Source organism: Vicugna pacos, chromosome X (assembly GCF_048564905.1).
Source record: "Vicugna pacos chromosome X, VicPac4, whole genome shotgun sequence".
Classification (NCBI taxonomy): Eukaryota; Metazoa; Chordata; class Mammalia; order Artiodactyla; family Camelidae; genus Vicugna; species Vicugna pacos.
The window spans coordinates 91,569,618-91,584,588 of record NC_133023.1 but is presented as its reverse complement, the minus strand read 5'-3'; the positions used below and the strand labels follow the sequence as shown (position 1 = coordinate 91,584,588).

At 38.2% G+C, this 14,971-nt stretch overlaps 1 protein-coding gene across 1 annotated transcript; it reads left to right on the top strand.

Annotated features, from left to right (window-relative positions):
* Positions 1-13,282: 13,282 nt before the first annotated feature.
* Positions 13,283-14,047, top strand: LOC102534251 (olfactory receptor 10A2-like). The gene has a single exon (XM_006204033.2). The coding sequence runs from the start codon at positions 13,283-13,285 to the stop codon at positions 14,045-14,047; it is 765 nt and encodes a 254-aa protein (XP_006204095.2).
* Positions 14,048-14,971: the final 924 nt, after the last annotated feature.

Below are 14,971 nucleotides of genomic sequence, written 5' to 3'. Positions count from 1 at the left end.
AATTAAGATTACACTAGTGATATTCTAGTACTCCTGGCATGGGAAAGAACTAGAGTCAAATATACTTGCCACCTCTGAACGCCCTCTGTAAGAAGGGAATCAGAACTGAAACCCAAGTGAGTAGGGATAGTTTTTGATCTGTATTCCTGAGCTGGATGGTTAAAGCCAATAAGTTACCTCAGGCATGAACACTTCTTTGAGTATTTAACAAGTCCTTTGCAATGAAAAGTTAGATTGTTAACGAAATAGTTTTAGAGGTCTGTGCATGCATGCATGTGCACATATGTGTGTGTGCGTTATATATGAGTTAGAGCGTTGTCTATAATAGGTGAGAGGATTGAAAAAGGAGTAGTGTGGATACTGCTATAACAATAGTTGTCCACTTCACCAGTATACCTAGAGCCATCATTGGCTCCAAGGCTCTTACAATAAAATGAGCAGGTAACAGGTAGAAAGATGGGGAAGGACATTTCTTGGCTGTGGCTTTGATCTTTGCCTTTTGGTCAATAAAGACCAGGTTAACCAGGATTCTTTCACTGAACCCTTCTTATGTTTCCAACCACATCAGTCCATTTTACTTTCTCTTTTTTGGTATTTTTTGTGAATGTACTCCCTTCTTAAAACTTCTCAAAACTTGAGAAAATCCACCACCCTTTGATAGAAGAGAAAAATCATGGGTTTTTGGAGCCAGGTAAATTTGAGTTCACACTTTAACTCTTGGGTGGGAAAAATACATCCATCATTTGCTAGTTGTGTGAATTTGTGCAAGTAAATTCTAACCCTCAGTTTACCAATCTGTAAAATGTAGGTAATACTACATATATTGCAAGATTGTGAAGATTACCAACAATACATGTAAAGTCCTGGATATAATAAATGATATCCATTTATTATAGTAATATGGTTTGGAGGCGAGTGCATAGACTTTATAGTAAGAAAGCCCTGAGTTCAAATATGAGCTCTACTACCTAATCACCCACAGGCAGATCATCTAACATTTATGAGTATATAGTTTTCTATGTCTTGCTATGAGCATTCTTATTCATGTATTTTGGTGAACTAATGCATATTAGTATTTAGTATTAGCTTCTTGGGTATATACCTAGAAGTGGAATTGCTTGGTCATGGGGCATGCATATGCTTAACTTTAGTATATATTGCTTGCCAGAGTTTTCCAAAGTGCCTGTACCAATTTACACTCCCTTGACAGTGTATGAACAATCCAGCTGCTCCATGTCCTCACCAATTCTGGTATCATTTATCTTTATCATCTTAGCCATTCTGGTGGGTGTTGTTATGCAATATTTTTATTCATTTTCCATGAATAAATAATTCATTTTTCATAGCTCATGTTTCATAGTGATTCTTCTAGATCTTGTCCACTTATTCACTTATTTATTCAAAAAGTATTTATTGAGCTCTCTGTGTGCCAGACACTGTGCCAGTTGCCGGGGACACTCTCCAGAAGCTCTTAGTCCCATGCTCACTCTCCTTCCCTTCTCCAGATAATCTATTGATAACACCAAGACATCAGTTGCATGGTGCACAAATTTCCATGAAAATCTGGAATGTTTCCAGTTTAATGCCATCTCTTCATGTCCAAATATTTCTGTAATTTTAGTTGGACTTTTTTTTTAATTTTCCAAAAAAGTCGATATCACCCCCATATTTGCCAAAGTAAACATTCCACTTAGCTCTTGATTCTACCTTTTCTCGCATTCATCAGGATCTCATTCTTGTCACTATCACCCTTGACCTGGCCCCAAATTTTAATCTCTACATCTGCACTAGCAATTGTTACTTAATAAACATTTTCCTTCAGCTAACAAATGTTCTAGGATCATGCTTACCTTAAGAAGACCTTTCAATAGTCCTAGCACCCCTTAAGTATTTATTTTGCTCCTTTAATTTCACCACACAAAAAAACTCTCCTGAGCATTTTCTACACCCACAGTCTCCAATGTGTGACCCCTACTCTTTCTCATCTTTATCCCCTTGAAATCTGGTTCTATTATGGAACTGCTCCTTGTCAATCACTATAGATGATCTAATCACCCAAATAAATAGTATTTTCTCATCTTTCTTTTTCTCACACCCCTCTACCATGTTGACAATGTTGATCACTCAACCTACTCGAAATCCCTTTCTCACAATTTCTTGTTTCTCTCCCCTCTCCAACGACATCTTTCATCTATCTCCATTATAAGTGCCCCTCTTTGCCACATCAGTTCAATGGAGGCAACCCCCCAAGCTTTTACCATTGGATGTTGTCTCTCCCCAAGTTGATTTTATTCATTTCTGAAGTTGCAAGGATCACTCTTTTGAAATTTCTCCCAGTTTCAATCTCAAGTCCAAACTTCTCTCCAGGATAGCAGTCCCACTCTCTGTGACTGGAATCACCATTTTTCTAATTAGAAAGTCTCCAAACCTCAGCGTCCTTTCTTTCTTTCTTTCTTTCTTTCTTTCTTTCTTTCTTTCTTTCTTTCTTTCTTTCTTTCTTTCTTTCTTTCTTTCTTTCTTTCTTTCTTTCTTTCTTTCTTTCTTTCTTTTAACATTTTTTATTGATTTATAATCATTTTACAATGTTGTGTCAAATTCCAGTGTTCATCACAATTTTTCAGTCATACATGGACATATACACACTCATTGTCACATTTTTTTCTCTGTGAGCTACCATAACATTTTGTGTATACTTCCCTGTGCCATACAGTATAATCTTGTTTATCTATTCTACAGTGTTCTTTATTTAATTTCTACCCCTTCCTCTCCCTCAACACCCACATCCGGTTAGTCACGAACTTATTTTTCTTTTCCTTCACAATGCCTTTCCTCTGTCTATTCCTCTCTTTGGCTTTCTTAGTTAAAGTGCTTAATACACTACCTCACACCCAGGCTATTGTATTGCAATAGCCTCTTAACTGCCTCCAGTTTATCTCCTTTCCCATCCATCCTCTGCACTGCTGACAGATTAATATTCTTAAAGCATCACTTTGACTGTCACTTCACTACTTTAAAATTTCCCATGGTTTCCCATTGTTTACAGGATCCAGTCCCTACATCTTATGCTGCCAATTAGGTGCTTCACAGTTTGGCTGAATCTGTCATTTCTCCTTTCCATATGCTCTGTGCTCCAGCCACACTGTGCTTTTTTCACTCCTTTCCATAAGCTGACTTGCAAATAGTCTATTGGTTAGTTGCATGCATGGGCGCTGGACTCAGATAGGCCCAAGTTCGAAACCTGGTTCTGCCACTTCATAGTTGTATAATATTGGACTACTTATATAGCCTCTCTGGTCTTAGTTTCCTTATTTATAAAATAGGGATAGTAGTGGAATCCTACCATATAGGCTTATTATAAGAATTAAATGAGGTAATGCATCTAGAGTGCTTAGCACAGTGCCTGGTGCTTAGAAAACAACAACAACAAAGAAGGAGCAGGAGTTTGCTATTATTTTATTCATATTATACACTCTTCCTGGTTCTCTGCTCAGTCCATTTCTTCTGCCTTGAATGTCCTCTCCCAATCTCACCTACTGAAGTCCTTTGCACCTTTTAAAAAACATCTCAAATGCTACCTCCTCTAAGAATTCTCCTCTGCTTCTTCTAACTTGAGCACTTTGTTTGAATACCTCATCATTTTTCATCCCACCTTAGAATAAAACCATCAGCCTTCTTTGGCAGACTGAAAGCTCTTTTTTACCCTGTGTTCTAATCATATTTGTGTCACCCACAACATCTATCACAATAGGTGGTATAGAACAGACACTTAATAAATATCTGTTGCCTGACTATGGCTGGAGATCACATCATTAGATGGAGAGGGTTCAGAGATTGGTAAACCATGACTATGGAGTAATTAAAGTTTCTAGTGTTTACACTAGCATCCCCTTTCTTTTCTTTCTTTCTTCCCCTATCTCCTACTCCTGCTTATTTTCTTTTCCATCTTGTTCTTCTCCTGTCCCTAGTCTTGCTAGTGTGCTCCATGGCCATTATTTAATCCTGCTTATGGCCTTTGAGGGCAAAGAGGTTCCTATGACAACCTCATATCTTGTCCCTTTGTCTTTACCGCTTAAGCTTTGATAAAAACCACCCTCCTATCTACTACAAATTCTTACAAGAGGGGTTCATTAAATTTATGATCCAATTCTCCATCTGGAAACTGTGATAAAAATACAGAGCAAGAAATTAGACTTCTTTATGTAATGGCACTTAGCCTGCCCAGATACTAATCACCACTCTATGTCAGTAACATTCTTCAGCTCTTGAAGATTGCCTAGCCCAAACTTTGCTTTTAGTCTGCAAGTAAATTTTGAGATCTAGTTATCTAGTTATCTAATTTTCAAACTTTCCTTCCTTGGAATCTCCAAAGTAAGTCCTGTTTAGTATAAAATTGTGGCCATGTGAAATTATCTGTAAGCTTCATTGATGTCTTCTGAATTTTCCACCATTCACCAAGCCATGTGATTATAGAGACAAATAAGATGTGGTCGACCCTTTGATAGAAGTGTACAATCTTGTAAATAAAGATTTTATGAACTTTGAATTTTATATGCCACTGGGTAAGAAATATTGGTTCTCTCAGCTCCTGACTCCTAATCACAGCATCAGCATCATTCTGGCATTCTGGCTGCTTTTCTTTGCAGTGAACGAAGCTGTTCATTATTCCCCCTCTTTTTTCATCAAAGAAACAAAAGGGGAGAGAAGAGAAGGAACTAGTATTTGTTGAACACTTATTTTTAGCTGGTGTTTTGCATAAAAGGCACTTATATTCAAACCACACAACAACCTATTCAGGTGGATATTGTCTCCATTTTACAGATGAGGTAGCTGAAGTGCCCCAAACTTAAAGTTTGTCCAAGGTCACTCAACTAGCAAAAGGCTAAGTTGGGATTTGACGGCTTCAAAGCACATGCTTTCTCCACTCTGCTGAACTACTACCCCTGTATAAATCAACACCTGTACACCAGAGTAAATCCCTTTTTTCAGCACTTGCACAATGGATATGAACCATTTCCTATAGACTCTGGTTCAGATTTCCACACAGCCATCCCCTACCACCCATGGAAGTCAGAATGCTCTCTCCAACTTCCCAGTCTACTCTGAAGTGAGTCCTCTGTGTGGGAACCTGACAATCTATCTTGTGTCCCATGTGGTTGACCCCTGAATGAATCCCTTCATTTTTACCCTAGGAAACAAAGATACGGGAAAGTTCTTTAAAATGCATCTAGTGAATTTCCCAAAGCTGCATTCTAGAAAGAATGGAGCCAGATTTTACTCCTAATGGCTTCTTTAGAGAAAGAGGTAACACTGTTTTGGGGAAAAAAAGAAAAAGAAGTGTGCTTCTTGAATTTGTCTTAGCAAAGAGATTTTATGGATATAGTGGTAGATGTTTCCTTTATGCTATCTGAAACAGAAATATAGGGTCCCATATTAACAGTAAAATAATCGGCAATAAAAGTCAGTTTAAATACAGGGATAACTCCATTTAAGAAAATCTACTACCTAAAATTCTGTATTCTTAAAACAGAGATATAGCAATCAGACAAGTAGTCATATTACAAAATATTCCTCACTTTTCTAAAATTTGCTACAGGGCTTCTTTTCTTAGAAAGCCCACCTAATGCATTTGAAATTGGAGTAGTTTTACAAAAGTTAAAAGGTATATATTTGTTAAGGAGCACATATATTATATAATTCAAGATATACCCATAGTGGGACTATGCATGTAGCAGGCATTTAGTAAACATTTTCTAACTGAATAATAGAATGGAAATCTAAAATGCAGCTATTTTCATCTTGAGTATATTCAATAATTTAAATTAACAGCTTTAAATGTTGTCAAATGTTTGAGGCATTTGCTTTAATGAATAGACATAAACCATTTGTAATCAGCAATATTGATTTATACTAGGTATGCTAGATTCTCTTGAGGAGGTTAAGCATGACCCCTGCAACCTTGTTTGCAATATTAATTTTCTCAGTAAATTTTTCCTTCATAGCTAGTGCAATAGTGAAACTTGGTAGATCACTATTCAGAGGATTCCAAATTCACTATGAGTTCTAGAAATTTAACTACAAATCAAAGTCTGAAAAGAAGAACTGATATTTTGAAAGGGGTCTCCTAGTGGTATTGAACCAAAAGGAGGGAGTAGAAGTTTGGAAATGCTTTTTTTAACTATTGATTCAGTACTAACCATACTCAAGAGGAAGCAATTGTATTTCTGGATCTTTATTTAGTCAGCAAATATTGTGTGTCTACTAGGTACAAATATTTCCATCACAGGTCTATACTCAGTTTCATATTAAGTAAGTGCTTCAAAAATAGATATATATTTTACTACAAATAAAAGAGGAAATATTTTGAAAAGGACTTTCTGAAGTACTGAACTAGAGGTGGCGAGAAAAGGAAAGGGTTCAGAGACAATATGAAACAGGGATCAAGCAAGGTGGAATGTGCTAGAGAAAGAAAGAGAAAGTATAGCTTCAGATAAACCTTTCCCAATATCCCAGTGTTGCTGAAGGTTGACTCAGTTAATCACAACAGAGAAGTCTGGCTTCATAGTAATAATTGGCTCCTCTGAACCCATAAACTTCAGAGTTCAGGATTTGGTAAGAAATTTGTTGGCAAGAGACATTCTGGATGCTCTTTGTATACTCTACCATTTTATTTAACTTTCTTAGTGGAGGAGGAGAACATTACCCTTGGGAAACAGGCTTAAGGGAAATTGATCTTCATGAGAACAACATATTGAGCAAGCAGACAGGACCTGACTCCCTAATGGGAGGAAGTTAAGGCAGGATATTAAGTTGAGCAGTTAGAGCAGCAACTAGACTGAGAATGCTCTTAATGGTAGATTCTGATTCTCTCTCAAGATGAACAAAGCATCCAGACCATAGGGTTATGGGCCAGCCCTTCTGTACAGGAAAAGGATAATGAGAGGTAAGAAAAATCTATCAGGATTTCTATCAGCAGTGACGAAAATACAGCTTGTAGATTTTGGCTGGGGTGGGAAGAAAGTCATACCAATAAACATTTACTAATATGCTACTGGGGACTCATTCTTATGTTAGATATGTGAAGGAGATCAGAGGAGAACAATTTTAAAAACTGTAAATTTGTCACAATCAGTGAAGAAGAGGAGTCTAGGAGCAGAAAGTTTCAAAAATAAAATTTGAGTGGTGACAGATAGTACTCTTGAATGCTGCAAGGTGGGTATTTAGAGAGCAGTGAGTAGGAGAGGTACTGAGGTTTTCTCCATTGTTAAAGTCAAACACCAGGACAATAAATGAAAGATGCAAGAAAATAAATGTCACCACTATTCAAATTTGTAGCACCATAAGTATATGAGCAGATGAGTATTAAAATGATGGAACAAATGTTTCAGTTCTTCTGAATATAAGGAAATCGAGCAGGCATAGAAAGATTACCAAATGCTATTTCTTTACTTAGAGGACAAGATGAACATAGTCAATTAGAAAAATATATAACTCTAGAATGGTTTATTAATGGAATGTTTTCTGAACTCTATCAATTTCAGATTTTTGCTATAAAGCAATAACCATAATTAGAGTCTACATTGATAGGTTAAATGAGGAACTTAGATATTTATACAGATAATTTAGATCTCTCACATTTTTATATGAAGTATTTTGGCAGTTGGGACCAAAAAAAGTATGAGCCATTATTCTCGGCACTACTTACTAGGATAATTGCTGCCATTCTTCACATTTAGTCTAGGTATGTCACATAATGACACATCACATATCATTTGGCCCAAGATATTTCCTGGCCTATTTCATTGTCTGTCGTGTTGACAAATGGAACAGAATTGGGAAAAAAGTATTAGGCACCAAAGAATATAGTTTAATTAGAAATATCTGTCACCAGGTCTCAATAATGCTTATCTCCCAGTCTGTTTCTGGGTCTCAATATTGTTTGTTTCAGGCATCTCAGCAATGCCTATCCCCAGGTTTCAATAATGTCTTTCTCTAGGTCTCAAGGTGCAAAACCACAAATAACAAAATCATTTCCCTGGACACCAAGGGGTTTCTAATATTAAGGTGTGATTCCTTTTAAAAGTGAGTTATCTATAATGTTCCACAAGTTCTGTTCAAAGAAAAATAAACTTTTAACCAAATTTTCCTGTTGCCTGGGACAAACTTGAATTATTCAAGACACTACTTACAGTAAGTTTTTTGACAAAAAAAAAAAAAGCTTCATCTATTAGCAGAAGAGCTAGTAGAGTACAAGTTAAGGATTTCTTCTCTACTCTGCTTTTCCAAAGACTCTCTTTCTGGGTAGTTTTCCTGTTCACCAGCCTAGTATCTCTCAGATACCACTTTCAGGAACAGGTTTACATGTATTTGGACCGAGGGATGACCTAAATAGTGAGGACTGGGCTACTAAGATGATCTTCTGTACCTACCAGTTATCCTTGATATCATTAAACAATTTCCCTGATATCTGTATAGTATAACTTTGGGGAGAATAAATTTAGATCGAAGGGCACATTTGCATGTTATATGTTTGTCACTTATATTTTTAATGGATAGATCTGGAGGTGTAAAGAAAGGGAGAGCACTGGGTTTCTGATTGTTTTAAGATGTATAACATGATGATTTAATGTATGTATACATTGTGAAATGATGACCACAATCAAGTTAACACACTCATCACCTCACATAGTTACCTCTTTTTTGTGGTTAGGACACCTAAAATCTACTCTTTTAGCAAATTTCAAGTACACAGTGCAGTGTTATTAGCTATAGTCACCGTGCTGTTCATTATTCATCTTATAACTGAAAGTTTGTACCTTTTGACCATCATCTTCCCATTTTCCCCACCCTACACACCCAGACCCTGGTAACCATGGTTCTACTCTCTGGTTCTATGGGTCATCTTTTTTAGATTCCACATATAAGTGAGATCACACAGCATTTGTCTTTCTGTGTCTGATTTATTTCACTTAGCATAATGCCCTCTAGGTTCATCCATGGTGTTGCAAATGGCAAAATTTCCTTCATTTTAGGACTGAATAATATTCCATTTATATACATACCACATTTTCTTTATTTGTCAATCCACCAATGGACATTTAGGTTGTTTTCATATCTTGACTATTATGAATAAAGCTGTAATTAGCATGGGTATGCAAATACCTCCTTGAGATATTGATTTAATTTACATTGAATATATACCCAGAAGTGGGATTGCTGTATCCTATGGTATCTGATAGGTACAGCCAGATAATTGCTCTTCTTTTTCAAGCTGTATATTTTTCCTCTAGAGCAGTTAACCTTCAGCAATTCTTCAGAGTCCTCCTCACTATCCCCTTTTCCAAGAGGTTTTCCTGGATTGACTCTAGAAGAGGTAATGAGTTTGGGCTTCTATAGTTAGTTTCTTACTCCCTAGTTATGTTGCTACACTTTCAATTTTATGATTACACTTTTGCAACTATTAGCATCTTGGAGATGGTGAGGGAGGTGAATTTGGGGATTTTATTTAATATTGGGCAACAATTTTTCATGTTAATTAATATCTTTTTTAGTGATTATAAGCACATAGGAGAATTAATACCAAGACAAACCCTGATTAAGAGAATACCACAGGAAAGGGGGAAAGGGAATATGTTTAATTAGATTTTCTGGGTAACTGAAGGTTAAGAATAAAGCTGTTTTCCATTGTGTTGGCTAAGAAAAAGAAATATCCCACCAAGTTATCTGAGTCCACTGTCCCGACTTAGTAAATCAAGTATAAATGTTATACTTGAATCACTCTTTACTGATTGAGGATCTTTCAGAGCCTCCAGCCATTATTTTGAGCATTAATTCTGATTGACCAGAACTAAAGATGAAATTAAGGGAAAAAGAGTAGGACTGAATGTATTCCAACCCCAGGATATCTCGTAGAAATTGTTTTCTTGACTGAGTTCATTTCATTATCTGTCTCCTTCATGCAAAAGCAAAATGAGAAAAAACAGAATTTTTAAGAATCTCAGATAATTGATAGCTCTGGGTAGTTGAATTGCCATTAATGAAGGTTTCACTGAGCCTCACATTGACGGGAGTCTAACAGTTCCCCATGAAATTGTGCTTTTCTGTGCTTCATATGCAGAGGATGTTCCTGATATGCGATCGCTCACCCTGTACTTTGGGCAATTTTTACAGAGTAAGTAAAGGTTACACTGACACTTTCCCTCCCTTCCCTGGTCCCTTTTGAGACCAAGGACAAGAGTTTGTCAGACTTTTGCTTAAGAGCTTGTTGTGTGGCCACAGTGAGAACTGTCTCTCAGAGCTGGGGCTCTGTCTATTACCAGATTACTGATCCATATGTGGATTGAAGTGATCATCCCAGGAATGGATCACAGCCCAGTAGATCTATCAAAAAGGAAGGAAAGAAGGATGGAAGGAAGGAAGGAAGGAAGGAAGGAAGGAAGGGAGGAAGGAGAGAGAGAGAGAGAAAGAAAGAAAGAAAGAAAGAAAGAAAGAAAGAAAGAAAGAAAGAAAGAAAGAAAGAAAGAAAGAAAGAAAGAAAGAAAGAAAGAAAGAAAGAAGGAAAAGAAGGAAAGGAAGGAAGGGAGGGAGGGAGGGAGGAAGGAAGGAAGGAAGGAAGGGAGAAAATTCTCCTCAAACTAAATTACCTACTTAGTCCACCCATCTCAGGAATAGACATGATCAGCCATGCAGTTGCTTAAGCCACCCTCTTTTTATGCAATCCATGTCATTTCATTAGAATAAACTTTTTATTAAAGTTTAATATTCATGCAGAAAAGAACAAAAATATGTATCAATTCTACTATGCAAAAAGCCTTAAAATTAATCCACCTTACTCCAGCCCAACTTAATCCTAGCTACTGTCTCTTATCTGGATTACTATATTAGTTTCCTCATCAGTTTTCTCACTTTCCCTTTTAACTCCTTGCACCCTCCACATAGAAGCCTGAGGGAGCTTTTCAAAATGTAAATCACATCACGCATTCTACAAACTCACCTCCTATCACTCTTTCCCTCACCTGCATTACCTGTTGCCCTCTGGCCACAGTTGTTGTTTTTGCTGTTTGCTTGTTTGTTTTAATTCTTCCAGTATTCAAGTACTTATCTCACTCAGGGCCTTTGCACATGCTGCCTCCCTACCTGTAATACCTCTCCTCTGACTGTTCTTATAGCTGGCTACTCCATATCCATCAAATCTTAGCTTAAATATGACTTCCTCTTCAGAGAGATCTTTGCTAACCATCCTACCAAAATGAGGTCACCTCTCCAGATATATTATTTTTGTATTAGGACCCTGTATTTCTCCCTCATAGTATTGATCGCAATAGTAGTGTTACAGTTATTTTAAAGATCACCCCTGCTTCTAGGATGTAAGCTCTGGGAACACTGAGACCATGAATTTCCTCTTCTTAATTTTATCTCCAATGCCTACCTAGCCCAATACATGACACATAGTAGGTGTCCAAAAATATGTGCTGAGTAAATAAACTACTGATTGAAAGAATGAATAGAATTCTGAGCTGAAACCTTTCTTTTGTGATGACATTAATCTATCTTCACTGCAAGAAAAGAGAAGATGAAAGAGGATTTAGGGGGGTTGATGCACCCTTAAACTTGGAGGCACCAAGGAGCATGCCTGTAAACCAAAAGAGAAAATCAACTTTATTCATTATTAATTAATGAGACTTGGGATTGAATAATAAAAATCTAATGATGTTAATTTTGATTCTGAATGCTGGCTGCCAGTCCCTGAAGACAAGGTAAAATGGTAGGTAATAGGACACTGCAGTTTAATCCCCCAATTAGGAAGCAGTTTTCACCCCCAGGGACAACTCTAGTTGCAGATTGATTTTCCTTACACACTATAATTATATTCAGTACCACCTTAGGCACCCTAAATATCCTGAATACCCCTATTACAGGTGGATCTTCCTTAACACAAGCTCAGTGTATTAATAATCCATATTGGTACAAAGGGTAAATTATGTAGAAATTCTTTCATGTCACAGAAGCATTCTTAATAAGAGTCCTCTGAATAGCCAGTTTCCTGAGTGGATTTAAAATAGAATTTTATTTACAAAATATAACTTAGCTGTAACCTTTTAGGGACACATTGTCTCTACCGAAAGCAAAGCAGCAAAGATGTCTTTGTTCTATTCCCTGGCCACAACCTAGAACATCAACTGAACTAAGCTCCTAATTCTGGCCTCACACTTACCCTTAGTTTAGGCCACAACATAGACCAATTGTTAATCTTATCACACAGCCCAGGCACTAAGACCAGCCAGCCATTTCAAAAATATGTCTCTAAGCTCCAGGGTTAGGGTAGAGGGGCTTGTGGGGACAGGGGAGTTGCATCTATGACTCACTGCTAACCCATCCGTGCTGCTGGAAAAAGAAAAACTAAATGCACATCCTACTGCTTGTGAGTCAGGAATGTCATTTTCATTTATGAAGGATGGAACATTATTTTTCTCTAACATTTTGAGTGAATAACTTTACATACATTTCCCTCCAATTTCCATAGGAATTCGATGCCATGGAAGCAATCAGCTACACATCCCCAGAGTCTGGCAGAAACTCTTATTTTTCTTACAGGTACTTTAAGATCAATAGTTCTGAATTCCCCTCCTCCCTCCAATTACATTCTTGGTGAAACCCACCCTGACTTAGGGATTCAGTGGGAGTTAGGGTCATGTGAATTCCAATGTTATTTTACAGTTTTGGACTAACATTTCCATTAAGTCTTAAAAGCTGTGTTTCAGAAATTTAGAGAAGCTTCTGCACCATGTCCCCATTGAGAGGTGTTTGCCTCCCACTGTGAGACTCCCAAAGGTAGAATCATCACCAGTTATGTCAAGGAAGAATGGAAAAGAGAAAAGGAGACGCCCTCTTTTATAACTCTCCAGGACATAGTTTCTGATTCTACTGTAACTATTAGGTAAATACATCTAGTAGAACAAAACAGAAAATTTGTTCCAGAGGAGAAAAGACAGGGCCTCTGAGTTTTATACTATTTGGTATTTCTGGTGCTGTTGCCCTTCTCCGATAACATAATACTTTTTCCAACTGGCTGTATTTCTCTTCTTTCTCTAGGTCTAAAGCATGAATCTCACAGATATGGGTAATCTGACCATGATCAAAGAATTTCTCCTCCTGGGATTTGGGAGTCTCCATGGGTTACAGTTTTTTTCTTTTTGGGATATTTCTGGGAATCTATGTAGTGACCTTGCTAGGGAATATTCTTATCCTTACAGTCATTTCCCTTGACCGCAGCCTCCAAACCCCTATGTACTTCTTTCTGTCCAATTTCTCCTTCCTTGAGATCTGGTACGCTACCTCCATTGCCCCTAAGATGCTGCAGACCCTTCTCTCAGGTCCTGAGGTGATTTCTTTTGTAGGTTGTGTGGCCCAGTTTTACTTCTTCGGGTCAATGGCAGTAGTTGAGTGTTTTCTACTGGCAGCCATGTCTTATGACCGCTACCTGGCCATCTGCAGCCCCCTCCAGTACTCATCCCTCATCCACACACGTTTCCTGTTTGCAGGTGGGTCTTGGCTGCGTGGCTTCCTAACCCCTGTGGTCACTGTCACCATGACTTTCCAGTTGCCATTCTGTGCAGCCTATAATATTGACCACTTCTTCCGTGATCTTGCCCCAGTGATAGAGCTGGCCTGTTCTGATACTGAGACAGTAGAGAAAACCACTTTCATCCTGGCCTCCTTCATTACCATGGTGCCCTTCCTACTCACTGTAGCCTCCTATATCCACATTGTTGCTGCTGTCTTCAAGATTTCATCAACTGCAGGAAAGCAACAGGCCTTCTCCACCTGCTCCTCCCACCTCATAGTGGTAACTCTGTACTATGGAACACTGGGAACAGTGTATGCCATTCCCACAGCAACCCAGGCTGCTGCCCTTAACAAGATCTTCTCCATGCTCTACACTGTGGTCACTCCCATGGTCAACCCCATTGTGTACAGCCTGAGAAACAAAGATGTTAAAAATGCAGTAAGGAGGCTCATGAGTCAATGGGCATATACTAAGGAAACCTAATGGCCATCACCATCCCCAGAGAATCTTTTTTCTTGGAGCAGCCTGGGCTTCTGTGAAGGAACTCAAGCACTAGGCTGAGTATTTAGGGGCTCAGACCACTGCTTCCGTCCAGGGAAATAACCAGCAGAGGAGGGACCTTCCCTCAGTTCCTACAGCCTAATGCCCTTGAGACTTTCAGGTTAATCCTTGCGTGGTAAAATTAAGCTTGCCAGACAAATGTGACTCTGTCTGGCTATTCTACCATATTTAGATGTCTTTTAGGGGAAAATTCAAGACCCAAGTTTGCTTGTCACAAAAGTATCTCTCTGTCTCTGTCTCTGTCCCTGTCTCTTTCTCTCTTTCTCTCTGTTATAGAAATATATGTTGGTGCTAAGGCTTTTTATTTCATTATGTGCATGTGCCCAATGTGCTTATGTGTACACATGCACACACACATACACACCACTACATACATGCATAGTCACCATACCCATTCAAACTTAGGGGCCCTTCACTGTGCCTCTTCTCATGGTTCATGCACACTTACCTCACCTTCTGTTGTTCCACTCACTTGAACAGTTAATTAATCAAGCCCTTTGAAGACTGAAGTAACATCATCCTTATTCCTCTTAATGTCCCCTATCATGTTGCTCTGCACAGATGCAAAATAATTATTTGTTGATTGAATGAATCAATAACTACTCAAAGCAATGGATGTTTGGTGGACGAAGAGAGTAAAGTAAGTCACTTTTTTCTACCTACACTGGCCCCTCCTCCCCAGCTTCCTCCTCCTGGTCATAGACACCCCCAGCTCCCTCCACAGGCAGCTCTGACTGAGTCCCCTAACCTTGCTCCTTTCCATGCCCCCTCAACCACCCTCCAAACAGTGGCCAGATGTATCTTCTAAAACCAAAACTTAACCCTATCCTCTCCATGTTTATAACT